This window comes from Mustelus asterias, unplaced genomic scaffold, assembly GCF_964213995.1.
Source record: "Mustelus asterias unplaced genomic scaffold, sMusAst1.hap1.1 HAP1_SCAFFOLD_3456, whole genome shotgun sequence".
NCBI lineage: Eukaryota > Metazoa > Chordata > Chondrichthyes > Carcharhiniformes > Triakidae > Mustelus > Mustelus asterias.
Genome location: NW_027593401.1, coordinates 4,823 through 25,422, shown reverse-complemented (window position 1 = coordinate 25,422; position 20,600 = coordinate 4,823). Strand labels below are relative to the sequence as shown.

At 43.3% G+C, this 20,600-nt stretch overlaps 1 protein-coding gene across 1 annotated transcript; it reads left to right on the top strand.

Moving 5' to 3' along the window:
- Positions 1 to 284: 284 nt before the first annotated feature.
- Positions 285 to 20,386, top strand: LOC144490579 (cell division cycle and apoptosis regulator protein 1-like; the record flags this gene model as incomplete). Its single annotated transcript, XM_078208292.1, has 5 exons — positions 285 to 431; positions 6,429 to 6,549; positions 9,658 to 9,843; positions 17,298 to 17,503; positions 20,021 to 20,386. Coding segments are annotated over 5 exons (717 nt in total), but the record flags the coding sequence as incomplete, so codon positions are not given.
- Positions 20,387 to 20,600: the final 214 nt, after the last annotated feature.

Below are 20,600 nucleotides of genomic sequence, written 5' to 3'. Positions count from 1 at the left end.
GCTGATGTCAGGCGGAGGCCCCCAGCCACAGTTATTCAATCAAGAACTTTCTAGCGGCTTGAGACAGAAATTGACAAAAAGCATCACGTAACCTTGTTAGCCATCTTAAACAATCTTGTCAGTGTCTTTTTTTTAGAATTGAAAGACAGTCCTGAGCAATTATATGCAAACACAGCCTATGTTTGAAGTTATAAATAGAATGCACCTTCAATGCAGGACACAAATAAGCATATTTTTCAGCTTCTCTGATTGCATATTAAATCTGACTGCACTTGTCTTGATTTTTCAAGGAAAAGAAACAGCTGTTCACACACAACAAGGACCTTCTTCTTGCCTTTGTTTATTTTGATCAAAGTTACTGTGGTTTTCTGCTCGAGAAAGATCTTGAAGAAATCATCTACACTCTTGGACTACACCTTTCACGTGCACAGGTACAATACCTTTTCCATTTATTATGCACTGAGTTTACAGTATTGTTACGGCCCTGTTAGGGGCCATTAACATTTAAAAATAAACCGGAACACCTTATTGTAACCAATGGAACTTTGTCACAAGACTTCACTTCTTTCTTAAACGAAACAAACTTTATTGCATGTGAAAGACATGCACTTCTTCCCCAAGAATCTTCTCGTATGTCACATTAATCTTCGTTATTTACTTCTGTAGGAAGTATAAATGTGCCCCAGTCCTCTGGAGAATTCTCCTCAGCTTCATCTATTCTCCGAGGTAAAGCTTTAATTTATCCTGTCTTGGCTGTGGATGCCTCAATCCCTTGTTCTGGTTACTTCTAAGCTCATTCAGCTGATTATTTTACTTTACATTGAGGCACTGTGAAGTTGGATTTTCCCATTCACTTCAAACTACATAATCTTCCAGCTTCTGTTCCCTCTCAAGATAGAAACTGAGATTAAGCTTCACCCACTTCCTATGTTAACTGTCATTTCAATTGGTAGTCTTCTTGGTAAGCTGCAACTGACCTTCCCAGCACACACACACCGATAAATTGAAACCAGAGAACCTTCTTAAGCTCCATCCATTTCAATGATGAGTTGCTTTCCACAAACTGACCTTTAAATTCATTATCCCCATTCACAATTTCTTCTTTGATCTAATAAAATAAATGGGTTTTGCAACCTTTTAGGGTTCACTCTATGCTTATAAACTAATTTAGCTCTAATTTCCAAATGGCAAACATCTCTCTAGGCTGCACTTATTTGCAAGTATTGTAGACATTGTATAGAACCCTAGAAAAGTTACAGCACAGAAGGAAGCCATTCAGCACATCTTGCCTTGCCAACACAAGGACATCCCACCTTCTTGCACCTGGCCCATTACCCTGTTGCTTACAGCACTTAAGGTGCAGATCCAGGTACTTTTTAAAAGAGTTCAGAGTTTCTGCCACCACCACCAACTCAGACAGCGAAATTCCAGTCACCCATGACTTATGCGTAAAGAGGTTCTTCCTCATGTCTCTTCTATACCTACTGCCAATTATCTTAAATCTATGTCTCCTAATTCTAGAATTCTCCACCAAGGGAAACAGTTTTATTCTGTACACTCTATTTCTTCCCCTCATAATTTTGTACATCTCTATCAAGTCACCCCTCAACCTTCTTTGTTCCAAGGAGAATAACCCCAACCTATCCAATCACTCCTCTTAGCTACACTTTTCTACCCTGGCACCAACTCATTTTGTTTTGTAGATTACAGCTATCCTCTTATATTCACTCGTGGGATGTGGGCATCACTGGCTGGCCAGCATTTATTGCCCATCCCTAGTTGCCCTTGTTCAGAGAGCAGTTGAGAGTCAACCATATTGGTATGGCTCTGGAGTCACATGTGGGCCAGACCAGGTAAGGATGACAGATTTCCTTCCCTAAAGGACATTAGTGAACCTGATGGGTTTTTCCGACAATCAACAATAGTTTCATGGTCATCAGTCGACTCTTAATTCCAGACATTTTTTATTTAATTCAAATTCCGCCATCTGCCTTGACGGGATTCAGACTGTCAAGAACATTCTGTGTGGAGTTTGAACATTCTCCTCGTGTCTGCGTGGGTTTCCTCCGGGTGCTCCGGTTTTTTCCCACAGTCCAAAGATGTGCGGGTTAGGTTGATTGGCCGTGCTAAAAAAAATTGCCCCTTAGTGTCCTGAGATGCGTCGGTTTGAGGGATTAGCGGGTGAATATGGGGGTAGGGCCTGGGTGGGATTGTGGTCGGTGCAGACTCGATGGGCCAAATGGCCTCTTTCTGCACTGTAGGGTTTCTATGAATTTCTTTCTATGAATTCGCTGAGTTTCTGAATTAATAGTCTCGCGATAATACCACTAGGCCATCGCCTCCCCCTCTACACTATCCACTACTCGGCCAATCTTTGTGTCATGTGCAAATTTCCCAATGGTGCCCCCCACGTTCACATCCAATCATTAATATGTATCGCAAACAGCATGGGTCCCAACACCAATCCCTGTGGAACAACCACTTGAAACAACTTTCCATTCGCAAGGGCATTCACCAGCCATTATCCTTTGTCTCTTGTTACGAAGCCAACTTTTAATCCAGGTTGCCACACTACCCTGTATCACATGGGCTTTTATTTTTTTGACCAATCTGCCATGTAGGACCTTGTCAAACACCTGGTTAAAATCCATGTACACAACACCCACTGCACTACCTTCATCCTTCTTGTCACTTCCTCAAAGAATTCAAGTAAATTTGTGAGGCAAGACCTTCCTTTAACAAATCTATGTTGACCATCCCTGTCATGTCCATGCCTTTCTACGTGACAGTCAATCCCACCTCTGAGGATTGATTCGACTAATTTGCTCACCACAGATGTAAGGCTAACTGGCCTATCATTGTTTGACATTTCCTTCAATCCCTTTTTAAATAATGGAACTGTGTTTGCATTTCCCCAGTCCTCTGGTACCTTTTTTTTTATAGAAACCCTACAGTGCAGAAACAGGCCATTCGGCCCATCGAGTCTGCACCGACCACAATCCCACCCAGGCTCTACTCCCATATCCCTACACATTTACCCGTTAATCCCTCTAACCTACACATCTCAGGAGACTAAGGGGCAATTTTAGCATGGCCAATCAACCTAACCTGCACATCTTTGGACTGTGGGAGGAAACCGGAGCACCCGGAGGAAACCCACGCAGACACGAGGAGAATGTGCAAACTCCACACAGACAGTGACCCAAGCCGGGAATCGAACCCAGGTCCCTGGAGCTGTGAAGCAGCAGTGCTAACCACTGTGCTACCGTGCCGCCCATACCTCCCCCGTGTCTGGTGAGGATTGGAAAATCAACCTCAGAACATCTGCTATCTGCATCCTAACCTCCTTCAGCCTCGGAAACAATCTATCTGGCCCTGGCAACTTATCAACTTTCAAGGATTCCAACCCTTCGAGTATTTCTTCTCTATTATTATGCTGTCCAATATCTCAGTGCTCCTCCTGGAACACTAAATCTACATCATCAATTTCCTTTGTGAAAATAGAGACAAAATGTTCATTTAAGATCCTTCCCACAGCCTTTGTATCTACACAAGTTCCTTTCTTCATCTCTGAAAGGTCCCACTTTTTCTTAACTAATCTAGATTTGGCAGTACCATTCATTTTTGGAGGAGACGTGGATGTTTTATATATTTAAGATCTCTCTTTTTACTGTTCCCACTGGTTTTCCACTGTTGTATGCCCTCGCAGTGCTGTCCAGTCCACCTCAGCCAAGTCCCTTCTCATTCCTGCAAAATTTGCCTTTCCCCAGTTCAAAACTTTTACTCATGCTTTATCTCTGTCCTTTTCCATGGTAATGCTAAATCTAATTGAATTGTGATCACTATCCCCAATATGGTCACTGTCACTTTACCCACTTGCCCTTCTTTGTTCCCTAAGATTAGGTCTAAAATTGCAAATCTCAAAGAACAAAGAAAATTACAGGACACGAACAGGCCCTTCGGCCCTCCAAGCCTGCACCGACCTGCTGCCTGGCTTAACTAAAACCCCCTATGCTTCCGGGGACCATATCCCTCTATTCCCATCTCATTCATGTATTTGTCAAGACGCCCCTTAAAAGTCACTACCGTATCCGTTTCCACTACCTCCCCCGGCAACGAGTTCCAGGCGCCCGTCACTCTGTGTGTAAAAGATCTGCCTCGTACGTCTCTTTTAAAACTTGCCCCTCGCACCTTAAACCTATGCCCCCTAGCAATTGACTCTTCCACCCTGGGAAAAAGCTTCTGACTATCCACTCTGTCCATGCCCCTCATAATCTTGTAGACTTCTATCAGATCTCCCCTCAACCTCTGTCGCTCCAGTGTTTCTCCAACCTCTCCTCATAGCTAATGCCCAGGCAATCCTGGTAAATCTTTTCTGTACCCTCTCCAAAGCTTCCACATCCTTCTGGTAGTGTGGCGACCAGAATTGAATACTATATTCCAAGTGCGGCCTCACTAAGGTTCTATAAAGCGACTACATGACTTGCCAATTTTTAAACTCAATACCCCGGCCAATGAAGGCAAGCATGCCTTCTTGACTACCTTCTCCACCTGCATTGCCACTTTCCGTGACCTGTGTACCTGTACACCCAGATCCCTTTGCCTATCAGTACTCTTAAGGGTTCTGCCATTTACTGTATATTTCCTATCTCTTATCTCCTCTCATTGGGTTTGTCACTAATTGGTTGAAAACATTTTCTTGGACACAGTGCATTAAATTTTCTCCCTCAGTGCCTCTTGTACTGTTTGAATCCCAATTAATGTTGGGATAGTTAAAGTCTCCTACTATTATTGCCCTCTTGCTCTTACAGGCAGATATTTGTTCTTCGATCTCCCTTTCACTATTTGGTGGTCTGTAGTATACCCCCACTTGTGTGACTGCCCCTTTTTTATATCCAAGCTCATAGAGCCTTGTTTGTTAACCCATTTCACATTTCAGCCCTTCTCACAACTGGAATTGATCCTTTAACCATTAGTGCTACTCCCCCTCCTTTTTTTTATTGCCACTATTGTGTCTGAAGATTCTATAACCGGGGATATTGAGCTGCCAGTTTTGCCCCTCCTTTAGCTAGGTTTCCTTTATAGCAATGACATCATGCTGCCACGTGTCTACCTATGCTCTTAACTCATCCACCTTGTTTGTAATTCTCCTTGCATTGAAGTATAAACAGTTTCACCCCGTTGGATGACACAGTGGTTAGCAACTGCTGCCTCACAACAACAGGGACACGAGCTTGATTCCCGGCTTGGGTCACTGTCTGTGCGGAGTCTTCACGTTCTCCCCATGTCTGCGTGGGTTTCCTCTGGTGCTCCAGTTTTCTCCCACAGTCTGAAAGACATGCTGGTTAGGTGCATTGGCCATGCTAAATTCTCCCTCATTGTACCTGAACAAGCGCTGGGGCGTGGCGACTAGGGGACCTTCACAGTAACTTCACTGCAGTGTTAATGTAAGCCTACTTGTGACAACAATCAATAAACTCAATTTCCCTTACTGGATGCTTTTTAAACTCGGGTTTTTTTCTCTCCCCGGCTCCGCATGTCCAGCTCTTTAGCAGAGTTAACCCACCTATCCTTTGACTTCATGAAACAAACATGGGTCACCTTTTGAACTGTCATTTCTTTAGGTGTGCTGGTAATCTCAAAATCCCAGAATTTTAATTACCTTGCCTTTGTAGCAGTTAACCTCTTAAGACAACATAGAACATTACAGCATAGTACAGGCCTTTCGGCCCTCGATGTTGCGTCGACCAGTGAAACCAATCTAAAGCCCATCTCATCTACACTATTCCAATATCATCCATATGTTAATCCAATAACCATTTGAATGCTCTTAATGTTGACGAGTCCACTACTGCTGCAGGCAGGGCATTCCACGCCCTTACTACTCTCTGAGTAAAGAACCTACCTCTAACATCTGTCCTATATCTCTCACCCCTCAATTTAAAGCTATGTCCCCTCGTGTTAGCCATCACCATCCGAGGAAAAAGGCTCTCACTATCCACCCTATCTAATCCTCTGATCATCTTGTATGCCTCTATTAAGTCACCTCTTAACCTTCTTCTCTCTAATGAAAACAACCTCAAGTCCCTCAGCCTTTCCTCATACGATCTTCCCACCATACCAGGCAACATCCTGGTAAATCTCCTCTGCACCCTTTCCAACACTTCCACACCCTTCCTATATAGGGCTGATGTTTGGCCTGTCTTAAAGCTGAGTTCTGATTTGTGCTGTGCTGATGCAGCACATGAAACAGATGAATTGCCTGCTGACATTCCCTATCTAGGTTCTTATCTGAAGAGTAGTAAAAGGTGAGTAGTGACAAGCTGTCACTGAGACAACTCAAAAAGAATCAAGACATTGAAAAGTAGGGGAGGGAAGAATGACCATTTTTCCTGTTAGGATTGTCTGTTTTTAATTTTTATTTCCAGGTTAAGAAGTTAATCAGTAAAGTGGTGCTGCGAGACTCCTGCCTGTATAGGAAGCTAACGGATGGCTCAAAAGATGAAGTAAAAGTGACAGAAAGTGAGACGGAATCTGATCATTTGTTGGGTACTGCACTTCTTCTAACTATTCTAGGCTGTAACAGTTCTGGAATTCTTTCAGAATAAGACTTCTCAAGATACTTTTCCTTATGCTCTACATAAGAGCCAGCTCCTACAGACAAGCATAAACTGAAGCCTGATCTTGTGCCTATAGTCATCTCTGGATGAACAGGATTTGTTTCATGTTTCTGGGCTTGCAGATGGCATTTCCAGTGCATGTCCACGCTATATCAGCACATAGCTGATAACGTTCGTACCAGACACTTTTATAACAGGCTCTCGGACTTAACAGTTCACTCCTGAATCGAGTCAGTCACAGAAATTAGCACTACCCACCAGTTTATCAGTCAGTTCATATAGCACTATGGCTTTGAAAAATTAAAACCATCAGCTGAATACCTTTAAGTGGCTTTATTTTCAACTTCACAGTAACTTCATTGCAGTGTTAATGTATGCCTACTTGTGACACGAATAAATAAACTTAAGCTTCAAAGAAACAAATAGACCAACACTTCATAGAAAGAATAGCTGCCAGAGTATGGTTCAGGTCTTTCTTGGTACCTTGTCCACATCTTCCCCTATTACCATTATTGCAAAACTATAACTAAATTAAAGCTATTCAATTCTTATCTTGATAAAACCAATCTCCCTGAATCGATTGGAGAGTTAGGACTTTGCACAATCAACTCCATAATATATACATTGAGGGACATCAGTGACCACTTTCTGGGGGCCTGGCAAATGCAAGGTATATTGAAACTATCACAATGAAATAATATTGTGGCTTAATCACCAAGTGGTATGTAACATTTGGGTCTGCCCAGATGTTTTGTTTTCTGATACATATGTCTCCGAGATATTTGTAGTATTGGCTGATATACTTTGCAGATCCAAAGCATTTGCACAAACTGATAGGAATTGGTCTCTTTGTTTTTTGAAAGCTCTTATTTTTAAATTAAGAGGTACAGGATAAAGATACCTAAATCTACAAATAAAATGTTGCCACAATGCTTACATCCTTTGCTCTTTCCTTCTGCAACAAGAAAGGTGTTAGCGAACAATTCCTTTGTTTTCCTTTGCCTTTCTTTGGGGATTAACTTCCAATCTTGGTTTTAAAAGTACAATAATAAATATCAAAGAACAGTACAGCACAGGTACAGGCCCTTTGCCCCACCAAGCCTGCACTGACACATGATGCCTTTCTAAACTAAAGCCTTTTGCCTCTCCGCGGTCCATATTCCTCTATTCTCTGCCTATTCATCTATCTGTCAAGATGCCTCTAAAACGTTGCTCTTGTATCTGCTTCTACCACCTCCTCTGGCAGCGCTTTCCAGGCTCTTATCACCCACTGTGTAAAAAATAAACTTGCTTCTCATATCTCCTTTAAACTTTTCCCCCTTTTACCTTAAACCTATGTCCCCTAGTAATTGACATTTCTACCTTGGAAAAAAGACTCAAAGAACAGTACAGCACAGGAAACAGGCCCTTCGGCCCTCCAAGCCTATGCCGCTCCTTGGTCCAACTCGACCAATCGTTTGTATCCCTCCATTCCCAGGCTGCTCATGTGACTATCCAGTTAAGTCTTAAACGATGACCATCCATTCTATCCATGCCTCTCATAATTTTGTAAACTTCCATCAGGTCGCCCCTCAGCCTCCGACGGTCAAATGAAAACAAACCAAGTTTGTTCAATCTTTCCTCGTAGTTAATACCCTCCAAATCTGATCAACCTTTTCTGTACCCTCTCTGAAGTCTCCACTCCAAAATAGTGTGGTGACCAGAACTGTGTGCAATATTCCAATATCACCCTGGGATTCACAAGTATTGTTTACTTTTAATCTGTTTTTAAAACTTGAAATCATTTAGAGCAAATTTTAGCACAAAAATACCATAAATATGCTTCTACCTGAGTGTTAATATGGTCAGAACATTGTGTGTCTCTTGTCTCAATCATTCTTATGTTGCTTTCTTTCTCTTCACTTTATTCCTGCTTATCTCTTCCTTATGTCTTCTAGCTTTTTCTGTTTCTGTCTTGTGATTATGTCTGTCATCTGATTGATTGATCTGTTTTTCTTCCCTGCTCTTGGGTAGACTGTATTGGAGAGAGTGGTGAGGAAGGGAGGTGCTGAGGGTGAGAGGGTCACAGAGTGAAGAGCAAACATTGGGCAGAGATCAGAACTCTTTGAAGCAACTGATTGTTGGGGGTGCTGCTCCGGGCTTAATTGTCTTTATCAAACTGATTCTTGGGGTATTATCAGTCAGGACTTGACAAGCTAGTGTGATTGTAATGGTCCACAATATCAAGAAAAGGAATTAGGGGGATAATAGTGTCAGCATCATTACACTCAGTAGTTAGCCAAAGTAAATAGATCCGCAAGGATTCCAGATAGTTTGAAGAAATATTTCAGAACTGTGAGCACCTTGTGAAACCTGTTGCCTCAGGAATAACAGGATCTGTAGCAACCCTTGGGCTTCTGTCCCAGTAGAACATCTACTTGTAGATTTTATAATGCAAAATGAAAAGAAAATGCAGTGAGGAAGAAGAGGAAGCAAGTATGACTCAGTTATACATGTAGTAGAAAAAGTAGTTGCAAAATGGATCAGAGCAACACTGAGGCTGCTTCCAGTACTCACTCTGAACTGGAGAATTGCTTTCACTTTGCTTCTAACTTCCACCTCTCCATGCACATGAACCGTCTCTGACTCTTCACTTCCTCAACTTCTCTACCTTCATCTCAGGGGATAAACCATCCACATACGCTACCATCCCACATCTATCTCCAAAAATTTCTTCCCATCCTGTTTCCTGTGCCAACACTTCCCTTCTCCTAATTTGTTCTGATAATGACCAGGAGTAAAGCTCCCTCAACATTGTTCCATCAAACACTCCAAAGGCATGTGCAACATGAGATAGATGCAAAGTAAAGCTCCCTCTACACTGTCCCCATCAAACTCTCCCAGGGCAGGTACAGCACAGGGTTAGATACAGAGTAAAGCTCCATCTACACTGTCCAGATTAATTTCCCATAAAAGTAGCAACTTTTGTTCTATTGTAATAGGCTAAATTTGAAGCCAGATCCCAGAGATAACCTGCCTCTTTATGTATTTAATGTAGGAAACAAACTATTGTTGCCTAGTTTAACAGTGAAACCCGAATCCAGCGATGGTGCAGAAAGCAGCAACCTAATCGTTTATAATGGAGCGATGGTGGACGTGGGCAGTTTGCTGCAAAAATTACAAAAAAGTGAAAAGACTCGGGCAGAAATGGAGCTGAAAGTACAGGCGCTGGAGGGCAAAATGGGTAAGAAAATTAGGCTCTGTGATTTGTGGGTTTACATGAATAGCGAAAAGGCAATACTACCAAAGAGAAGTGTGAGCACATGCTTCTAATAAGGTACTTGATTATGTATGTGGTTAGCCTAAAGATGCATAGCTTCTTCATCCTGCAGATGAACCCAAGCAGCTCCCTGGGACCCCACTTTTCTTCCCTTTTAAAGGTGCTGAATCTTGGACACAGTTCCTGGAGACCTGACAGTTTTCCATCACATCCAAGTGGCCATTGTTTAAACATTGTAGGTAGTGATTGCCATAGGCAGTTAACTGTAAGAAACCTAACCCTATCTGATCTTTATTCAGTGTCCACATAAGGTAGCAATCAGCATCGCTGATTGATTTGGATATCTTTCCTGTGTGAGCTTGTACAAATTTTAAAATGATACAGCCAATTTTTCCCAGTTTGGTCTCATTGGATTGCACCAACCAGCATAGAGCTTATGGAAGAGCAAGTTCTCGGACCTTTCTGGAAATTTGTTTGGCTCAATACTTAAAGTAGTGTGTAAAGCTTGGACCTTCCTGGCTTGTGACAAACCCAAACCCTGAGCACATGGACTGCAACGATTCAAGAAGGCGGCTGACCATCACCACCTCAAGGGCTGTAGTGGATTGGATCTTAAAACAATGACGAGACAGAGTTCAGGAATGAGATAGAGAATTTGGTGAGCTGGTGCGACGACAATAATCTCTCCCTCAATGTCAACAAAACTAAGGAGATTGTCATCAACTTCAGGAAGAGTAATGGAGAACATGTGTTGTACCTGTAATTCTCAGATACTTCCGATCAGCTTACTTAAAGTTTTACCCTGGTGCCCTTATTTGCAAGATGGACAAAGAACAAATGCAAGTAAAGGTTCAATAAGTTTATGAATAATACTATTAACCCTTAAATTACCCACATAAAAGAGGATACCTCAGATTCAAGTCTACTACCCGCAAAGATGGTTTGGTAAACTGCAGGCCCGATTCTCTGAGTCCCTCTGGTCCGTCGTCACGAAGGTGAGTGTTGATGGCAGCTTCTTCCTTCCTTCTCTGGTCAATCTTCTGGATGGTCGAGGTCGCCTCACTCACCGAGTCTTCGCTGCTGGTGTGTCTGAGATGCATACCTTTATCCCCCTCCCTCTCCACCTTTCCAGAAACTTCACTGGTTTCTGACCAATGAGGTCTCGGGAGGGGGTCCCAATATCCAGTGGGTTTCTTGATGTCTGCCTGACAGGACACTGGGGCCCTCCCCGGGTGCCATCTCCATGTTGTCAGATAACGTAACTGCAGGAACTGTAAGTGACAGAAAGTCTGGCCCGATCTGGGCTTCTAACAATAGGCTGGTGCATTTCAATGGGGTGCGATGATCTCCTGCTGGGTCTCAGTAAGAAGTGCAATGATCCTTGATGGGTGGTTGATAGGCCAGGCCCTGACATGTTCCTGTGTCTTTGTATATTTGACTTTCGTCAAGTCTGGCCTGCCCGAGGTTTGACTGTGTTTGATTTTTAACATGGCCAATTCTTTAATTTAGGATATCAATTTAATCAGCCTTAAAACTAGGCCCTGATTATATTACCACACATGTCCCTGTCCACATCATGATGTGGAGATGCCGGCGTTGGACTGGGGTAAACACAGTAAGAAGTTTAACAACACCAGGTTAAAGTCCAACAGGTTTATTTGGTAGCAAAAGCCACACAAGCTTTCGGAGCTGCAAGCCCCTTCTTCAGGTAAGCCACATCAACAGGGACGAAGTAGAAAGGGTCAAGAGCTTCAAGTTTTTAGGTGTCCAGATCACCAACAACCTGTCCTGGTCCCCCCATGCCGACATTATAGTTAAGAAAGCCCATCAACATCTCTACTTTCTCAGAAGACAATGGAAATTTGGCACGTCAGCTATGACTCTCACCAACTTTTACAGATGCACCATGGAAAGCATTCTTTCTGGCTGTATCACAGCTTGGCATGGCTCCTGCTCTGCCCAAGACCACAAGGAACTAAAAAAGGTCGTGAATGTAACCCAATCCATCACGCAAACCAGCCTCCCATCCATTGATTCCGTCTACACTTCCCGTGCCTCGGCAAAGCAGCCAGCATAATTAAGGACCCCACGCACCGTGGACATTCTCCCTCCCACCTTCTTCCATCAGGAAAAAGATACAAATGTCTGAGGAACGTACTAACCGACTCAAGAACAGCTTCTTCCCTGCTGCCATCAGACCTTTGAATGGACCTACCTCGCATTAAGTTGATCTTTCTCTACACCCTAGCTATGACTAACACGATATTCTGCACCCTGTCCTTTCCTTCTCTATGAATGGTATGCTTTATCCATATAGCGTTCAAGAAAAAATAGTTTTCACTGTGTACTAATACATGTGACAATAAATCAAATCAAAAAGAATGTCAATATCCTCCTTTCTACACTCACCATCCACCACATCCTTCTCCTTTGTGAATACTGATGCAAAGTACTCATTGAGGACCTCACCCACTTATCAGGCTCCACACACAAATTCCCTCCACTGTCCTTTCCTTTGCTTCCCTCTTCCTTTTATATGCATAAAAAGCCTTAGGATTCTCCTTAATCTTGACTGCCAAGGACATTTCATGGCCCCTTTTTGCCCTCCTAAGTCCCTGTTTAAGCTCTCTTCTGCTATCTTTTTATATCAAGAGCCTTATCCGTTTTCAATTTCCTGAAATTTATGGATGCCTCCTTTTTCACTAAGCTTTCTTGTCATTCAGGGTTCCTGAATCTTGCCATCTTTATCCTTCATTTTTAAAGAGACATACTTTTCCTGAATTGTTAACAACTGACTTTTGGATGTGGGTTTACCCTCAAGCAGCCGCCCCCAGTCTACATTCCCTCGCTCCTGCCTAATACTGTCATAGTTAGCCTTCCCCCACTTTCACTCTGGGTCTACTTCTATCTGCGGGCAGCACAGTAACACAGTAGTTGGCACTGCTGCTTCACAGCGCCAGGGACCCGGGTTCAATTCCCAGCTTGGGTCACTGTCTGTGTGGAGTTTGCATGTTCTCCCTGTGTCTGCGTGGGTTTCCTCCGGGTGCTCCGGTATCTTCCCACATTCTGAAAGATTTGCTGGTTAGGTGCATTGACCTGAACAGGCGCCGGACTGTGGCGACTAGGAGAATTTCACAGTAACTTCATTGCAGTGTTAATGTAAGCCTTAGTTGTGACTAATAAATAAACTTTTTTTAAAAATCCTTTTCTACAAGTATCTTGAAACTTATAGAACTGTGATCACTGTTCCCAAAATGGTCCCCCACTGAAACATCAATCACCTGTCCGGGCTCGTTTCCCAGAACCAGGTCTCAGATGGCATGTTCCCAAATTGGACTATCTACAAGGTTGCCTCAAGAAGCACTCTTGGACATGTAAGGGGAAGTTTCTCACTTCCTACCATCATGAAAGACAAGCAGACATGAGTACAGTACAAAAAGGCAACACAAATTTTATTGTCTGTTTAAAATAACAAAACCGCAGGCCTGGGGAGAGGCAGCTGCTCGTCAACTGCTCTCCCTGGCCATTGTGCACTTTACAATTTATAGGGTTTTGAACTTCACGCCAAACATATGGTAATGGGCTCATCATTTACTACCGGTGACATGATCAGTGCCTGCTAATAACACAAAGCAGTGGCACAATAGCAAGATATTAAAACAGCCATCATAGAATCATAGAAATCATAGAAACCCTACAGTGCAGAAGGAGGCCATTCGGCCCATCAAGTCTGCACCGACCACAATCCCACCCAGGCCCTACCCCCACATATTTTTACCCGCTAATCCCTCTAACCTACACATCCCAGGACTCTAAGGGACAATTTTTAACCTGGCCAATCAACCTAACCCGCACATCTTTGGACTGTGGGAGAAAACCGGAGCACCCAGAGGAAACCCACGCAGACACGAGGAGAATGTGCAAACTCCACACAGACAGTGACCCGAGCCGGGAATCGAACCCGGGACCCTGGAGCTGTGAAGCAGCAGTGCTAACCACTGTGCTACCGTGCCACCCATCATAGTTAGGTGGAGCTGATCCCATTTCCCCTGGGCTGATCTCTTTCTGGAGGGCTCCCATTGTGATTTGAGCTTCTTGCATAATCTAATCAGTTGATCTATTGTCTGTGTTTCCCTATTTGGAGTCTAAAGTGATAAAGGCTGTCTTTATCTCCCATAATTTGCCGATATATCAGTTCTTCCACTTCATGCTGGCAGTTGGGAGGTCTGTAGTGCAACCCCGACAGTGTGATTGCACAGCTCCTGTTCCTGAGTTCTAGCCTTATGGCCTCACTGCATGATCCCACCAAGCTGTCCTCCCTCTTTAGCTGGGTAATTCTCCATAATCAGTAAAGCAACACCCCCACCTTTTTTGTCATCCTCTCTACCTCGCCTGAAGCATCTAATTCCTGGAATGCTAAGCTGCCAGTCTTGCCCTTTCATCCAAGTCTCCGTAATTGCCACAACATCATTATTCCATATAGTAATCCAAGCTTTAAATTCATCCACCTTACCTGTCATGTTCCTTGCTTCAGACCATCTGTCATGTCATGTTTTGTACACTCTCCGTGTTTTATTTCTCTTAGCCTTACTGGACCCATTCACTGAGTTCTCCACAGTCTCTACTTTTTTTGATTTTTATCTTTGGTTTCTCTGCCTTCCACTTTCCCCTTACTGCCTTTTGTTTCTGTCCCCACCTTACTTCCCTCTGACCTTCTGCATCGGTTTCCATCCCCCGCCACATTAACTTAAACCTTCCCCAGCAGCACTAGCAAACACTCCCCCGAGGACATGGGTTCCTGTCCTGCCCAGGTACAGACCCTCTGATTTGTACTGGTCCCACATCCCCCAGAACTGATTCCAAAGTCCCAGGAATTTGAAACCCTCCCTTTTGCACCAATGCAAAAGCCACGTATTCATCTTAGCGATCCTGACATTCCGACTCTGTCTAGCACGTGGCACTGGTAGCAATCCTGAGATCGCTACCTTTGAGGTCCTACTTTTTAGTTTAACTCCTAGTTCACTAAATTCAGCTTGTAGGACCTCATCCTGATTTTTCCCTATATCCTTGGTGCCTATATGCACCACGACAGCTGGCTGTTCACCCTCCCTCTCCAGAATGCCCTGCAGCCACTCCAAATAACCATCTTTTGTGATATAAAGAAAAAGATTCTAACTGACCAAACCCGGAAAACATTTAATCCCACAAAAAACTTCAGTTGTGTATAAACCCAATTATTTAATATTAGAAATCAATTTTCCTGCTTCTCGGAGACTAACATCTTGAGTTTTGTTTCAGTTCCAGGGTTGGAAATTTTTTGGGAGCTGGGGTTCATCGGTCACTGTAGTCTAATTATATGAGAAATATAGGTGCAATTTGGGACTGCATTTACCCAAGTATATAACTACACTTAAACTATGCTTTCATGCTGTATTTAATATCAGTGACACAAACATCAAGGGGGTCATTCAAATCTAATGTTTCAGTTATTTTCATTTATTAAAAATCCCAACAAGAATGTTGTTTAAAATGAATGCTGTTATGTTGCTAAAGGTGTTATCATCTATACAGTGTTGGAGATGTAACATTTATGAAGTGCTTGAATGATCAGCGCAGACATGATCAATGGCTGGCTGGTTATTGGGGATGTGCTAAGCTTCACTACAACAACAGTATGGGGCTCATCTCGAGTCGGATAGATGGAAAAGCAGAAAAATTCTGTGAAACTTTTGTAGAACATAGAGAACTGAACAGTTATGTTCTCTATATTATGAAAAGGGATATAAAAGCATCAGTGAAGCCACAAAAAAAGATTTTTCGGGCAAGCATGAACAGGCTGCTACTGAGCAATGATAGATGTCTTTAAAATTATGAAAGGATTCAGTCCGGTAGACAGAGAGGGCGTTTCCACTTGGGGGCAAGACCGAACTAGGGGCCATGACGAAATTACCATGAGTAAATCCAATAGTTAATTTAACCTCTTCACCCTGAATTTGAATGTGAAACTCACTACAAAGAACAGTACAGCACAGGAAACAGGCCCTTCGGCCCTCCAAGCCTGTGCCGCTCCTTGGTCCAACTAGACCAATTGTTTGTATCCCTCCATTCCCAGGCTGCTCATGTGACTATCCAGGTAAGTCTTAAACGATGTCAGCGTGCCTGCCTCCACCACCCTACTTGGCAGCGCATTCCAGGCCCCCACCACCCTCTGTGTAAAAAACGTCCCTCTGATGTCTGAGTTATACTTCGCCCCTCTCACCTTGAACCCGTGACCCCTCGTGATTGTCACCTCCGACCTGGGAAAAAGCTTCCCACTGTTCACCCTATCTATACCCTTCATAATCTTGTACACCTCTATTAGATCTCCCCTCATTCTCCGTCTTTCCAAGGAGAACAACCCCAGTCTACCCAATCTCTCCTCATAGCTAAGACCCTCCATACCGGGCAACATCCTGGTAAACCTTCTCTGCACTCTCTCTAATGCCTCCACGTCCTTCTGGTAGTGCGGCGACCAGAACTGGACGCAGTACTCCAAATGTGGCCTAACCAGCGTTCTATACAGCTGCATCATCAGACTCCAGCTTTTATACTCTATGCCCCGTCCTATAAAGGCAAGCATACCATATGTCTTCTTCACCACCTTCTCCACCTGTGTTGCCACCTTCAAGGATTTGTGGACTCGCACACCTAGGTCCCTCTGTGTTTCTATACTCCTGATGACTCTGCCATTTATTGTATAACTCCTCCCTACATTATTTCTTCCAAAATGCATCACTTCGCATTTATCCGGATTAAACTCCATCATGGAGTAGTTGGGGCAAATAGCAAGGGATCTTTTAAGAGGAAGCTAGATAAACATATGAAAGAGAAAAGAATAGAAGGTGATGTTAATGTGGTGACATGAAGAAAAATGGAAGGAGGTGCTTGTGGCTGGGCCAGTGGCCTGTTTCTGTACTAAGTAATGTGCAACTGTGTACACCGTTTCTAAAAGATACATATCTACTGCGAGAGGTAGGGGGAAAAAAGATACTGCATGTAATATAATAAAGTGCACAAAAAGGAAATGGAGGGAAAGAAGAGAGAGGCTGATGAAAGACCTAAATGCACCAAATTCATCAAAGGAAGTGGAAGAAAAAATGACATAACTGAGAATAAGGCTTAAAGAGAGGAAAAACCCATCTTTCTTGGAACTTGAACAAGTTACTTAATGTGCTTGTGAATTATAATATGATTTGTGGATGTTTCACTGCCATGTGTTAACAGCTTAGCTTGGTCACATTTATTGTGTAGCATGTTTATTATTTCACAATGATAGGCAAGCCAGGATTGTGAATAAACTGTTTGGATAGCACTTGGATCCGAGATTACTTTTGAGCAATTCCAAGGGAGAATTATATATATTTTTTTGTTTTATATAGAAGACAGAACAAAGCAGATATCCAATCTGGAGAATGTAAGCAAAAGTCTGACGTTAGAGCTAAAAGAAAGCAAAAAATCTCTGACTCGTGCTGAGGAGAACTTGAAAGGATGTGAGGAGGCAAAGGTGCGTTTGGAACAACAATTGACTCATACTGGCAAGAAACTATCATCTGTTACAGAGGAAATTCACAATGTCCTGAAACAGGTAAAGAAATATTTCACCAACTCCTTCCCTCTTCGTCACAAGGCCATGACTCAGGAAAAAATTTACTTGCAGGACCTTTCATGCCCTTGGAATGTCCCAAAGTGTTCCGTCAAATACTTTTGAACTGTAGTTGCAGTTACAATATAGGGCAAGGATTCCCAAATTAGGGTCTGCAGGAGAAGAGTAGTACAAAGGTTTACCTTGAGTCTGTTCATTACATTACATGCAATAAGAACATAAGAACATAAGAAATAGGAGCAGGAGTAGGCCATCTAGCCCCTCGAGCCTGCCCCGCCATTCAATAAGATCATGGCTGATCTGACGTGGATCAGTACCACTTACCCGCCTGATCCCCATAACCCTTAATTCCCTTACCGATCAGGAATCCATCCATCCGCGCTTTAAACATATTCAGCGAGGTAGCCTCCACCACCTCAGTGGGCTGAGAATTCCAGAGATTCACCACCCTCTGGGAGAAGAAGTTCCTCCTCAACTCTGTCTTAAACCGACCCCACTTTATTTTGAGGCTGTGTCCTCTAGTTTTAACTTCCTTACTAAGTGGAAAGAATCTCTCCGCCTCCACCCTATCCAGCCCCCGCATTATCTTATAAGTCTCCATAAGATCCCCCCTCATCCTTCTAAACTCCAACGAGTACAAACCCAATCTCCTCAGCCTCTCCTCATAAGCCAAACCCCTCATCTCCGGTATCAACCTGGTGAACCTTCTCTGCACTCCCTCCAATGCCAATATATCCTTCCTCATATAAGGGGACCAATGCTGCACACAGTATTCCAGCTGCGGCCTCACCAATGCCCTGTACAGGTGCATCAAGACATTCCTGCTTTTATATTCTATCCCCCTCGCAATATAGGCCAACATCCCATTTGCCTTCTTGATCACCTGTTCACCTGGCACCTGGCATCTCTCAGCCTTCACACAGAGATATAGGCACAATTACATGGATGCAGATGTGCACATCGAAACATAATGAGAAATGGAAGCAGGAGGAGGCCATTCGGCCCTTAGCGCTGCTCTGCCATTCATTGTAATGATAACTGATCAATACCCTGATCCCACTTTCCCCCCATATCACTTGAGCTCCAAGAGCTATATTTAATTCCTCCTTGAAATCACACATCACACTACTTTCTGTGGTAGTAACGGCACACACACATGGATTCAGACGATTTGATTTGAGTTCTTGTCACATATTGGTATGCAGTGAAAAGTATTGTTTCTTGCGTGCTATACAGACAAAGCATACCATTCATAAAGTGCTTAAGGGAGAAGGAAAGGAGAGGGTACAGGATATAGTGTTACAGTCTTGCTGGGGTGCAGAAAAAGATCTGCTTAATATATGATAGGTCCATTCAAAAATCTGATGGCAGCAGGGAAGAAGCTGTTCTTGAGTCAGTTGTTATGTGACCTCAGACTTTTATATCTTTGTCCTGAAGGAAGAAAGTGGAAGAGAGAATGTCCGGGGTACGTAGGGATCCTTGATTTTCCAAGGCAGCGAGAAGTGTAGAAAGAGTCAATGGATGGGATGGTTTGCATGGTGGACTGGGCTTCGTTCACAACTCTTTGTAGTTTTTTGCCGTCTTGGGCAGAGCCATACCAGGCTGTGGCACAACCAGAAAGAATGCTTTCTATGGTGCATCTGTAAAAGTTGGTGAGTGTTGTAGTTGACATGCCAAATTTCCTTAGCCTCCTGAGAAAGTAGAGGCGTTGGTGGGCTTTCTTAACTATAGCGTCAGCGCGGAGGGACCAGGACAAGTTGTTGGTGATCTGGACACCTAGAAACTTGAAGCCCTCCATTTTCACTTCATCCCCATTGATGGAGACAGGTCATGTCCTCCACTACGATTCCTGAAGTTGATGCCTGTCTCCTTCGTTTTGCTGACATTGAGGGAGAAATTATTGTCATTGCACCAGTTCACCAGATTCTCTGCCTCTTTCCTGCACTCCGTCTCATCATCGTTTGAGATCCGACTCACTACAGTGGTGTCATCAGTAAACTTAAAAATGGGGTTGGAGCATAATTTGGCCATATAGTCAGAGGTGTATCAGGAGTATCAAAAGGGGCTGAGGACACAGCCTTGTGGGGCACCGGTGTTGTGTAACCTTACCGATTGCGGTCTATGGGTTAGGAAGTCTAGGGATCCAGTCGCAGGTGGAGGAGCCGAGCCCCAAGCCATGAAGTTTGGAGATACATTGCCACATGTCGACAAAGGTGCGCACATGTGAATATACACGGGCACGTGCACATAAGGATTGTGTACACATGCGAGTCACGCACAATTCCAGCAGTCACTAGACAGTCTCCAGTAGCTGTGGCTGACATTCTGGATACTGAGAACTGTTGTATTGTTTGGGTTTGGCTGAGAATATCAGACTTGGCATAGATCATTGGCTCAATCATTTTGGGTGCTACTCATCTTTCATATTTGTGTGACATTTCATATTTGGTTCAATTTGTCATTGATTTATTCTATTCCTTCAACTTTGTTTTGAAACAGGTTGAAATGTCATATGAAGACCAAGGCAAAGCCAGGGAAAATGGAGCGCCTGCATGATATGTGGTTCGGGGTTCCCAGGGTAGTCAACCATATTGTTATATAATTATTTCAGTGAGTTGCAGCTGACCAAAGCACTGCATGTGTCATGGATTTTGTAGTTTAAAGATGTGTTTGTAGAACAAAAGATGTACAAAGTTCTGAATTACCGTGAACTGTTTGGAACAAAATGAAAGCAAAAGTGGACTTCCTAACTGCTTCAAAGATTGGTAGTTACTCAACTGGAGATACTTTTGCATTGCAAAATGTTTTTAGAGAAACACTGACTTTTTATGTTAATAAAAGTATATGAAAGCAGGCATACAAGCTAATTGATTGCATTTTTTCTGCCAAGCTGATTCAGCTGAGCCTATCAGTCTCAAACTTTAGCCTCTGCTTTTTATCAAACTGTTTCAAGGGTGCACAAAATGTGGCCATTATATTATCCCAGTGAGTGCTTTTGGAGATTATGTTGATGGTGTAAATGGGTTAGCTGCAGAGTATAGTTCTTCTATACCATCCCATCAAATATTCCCAGGGCAGA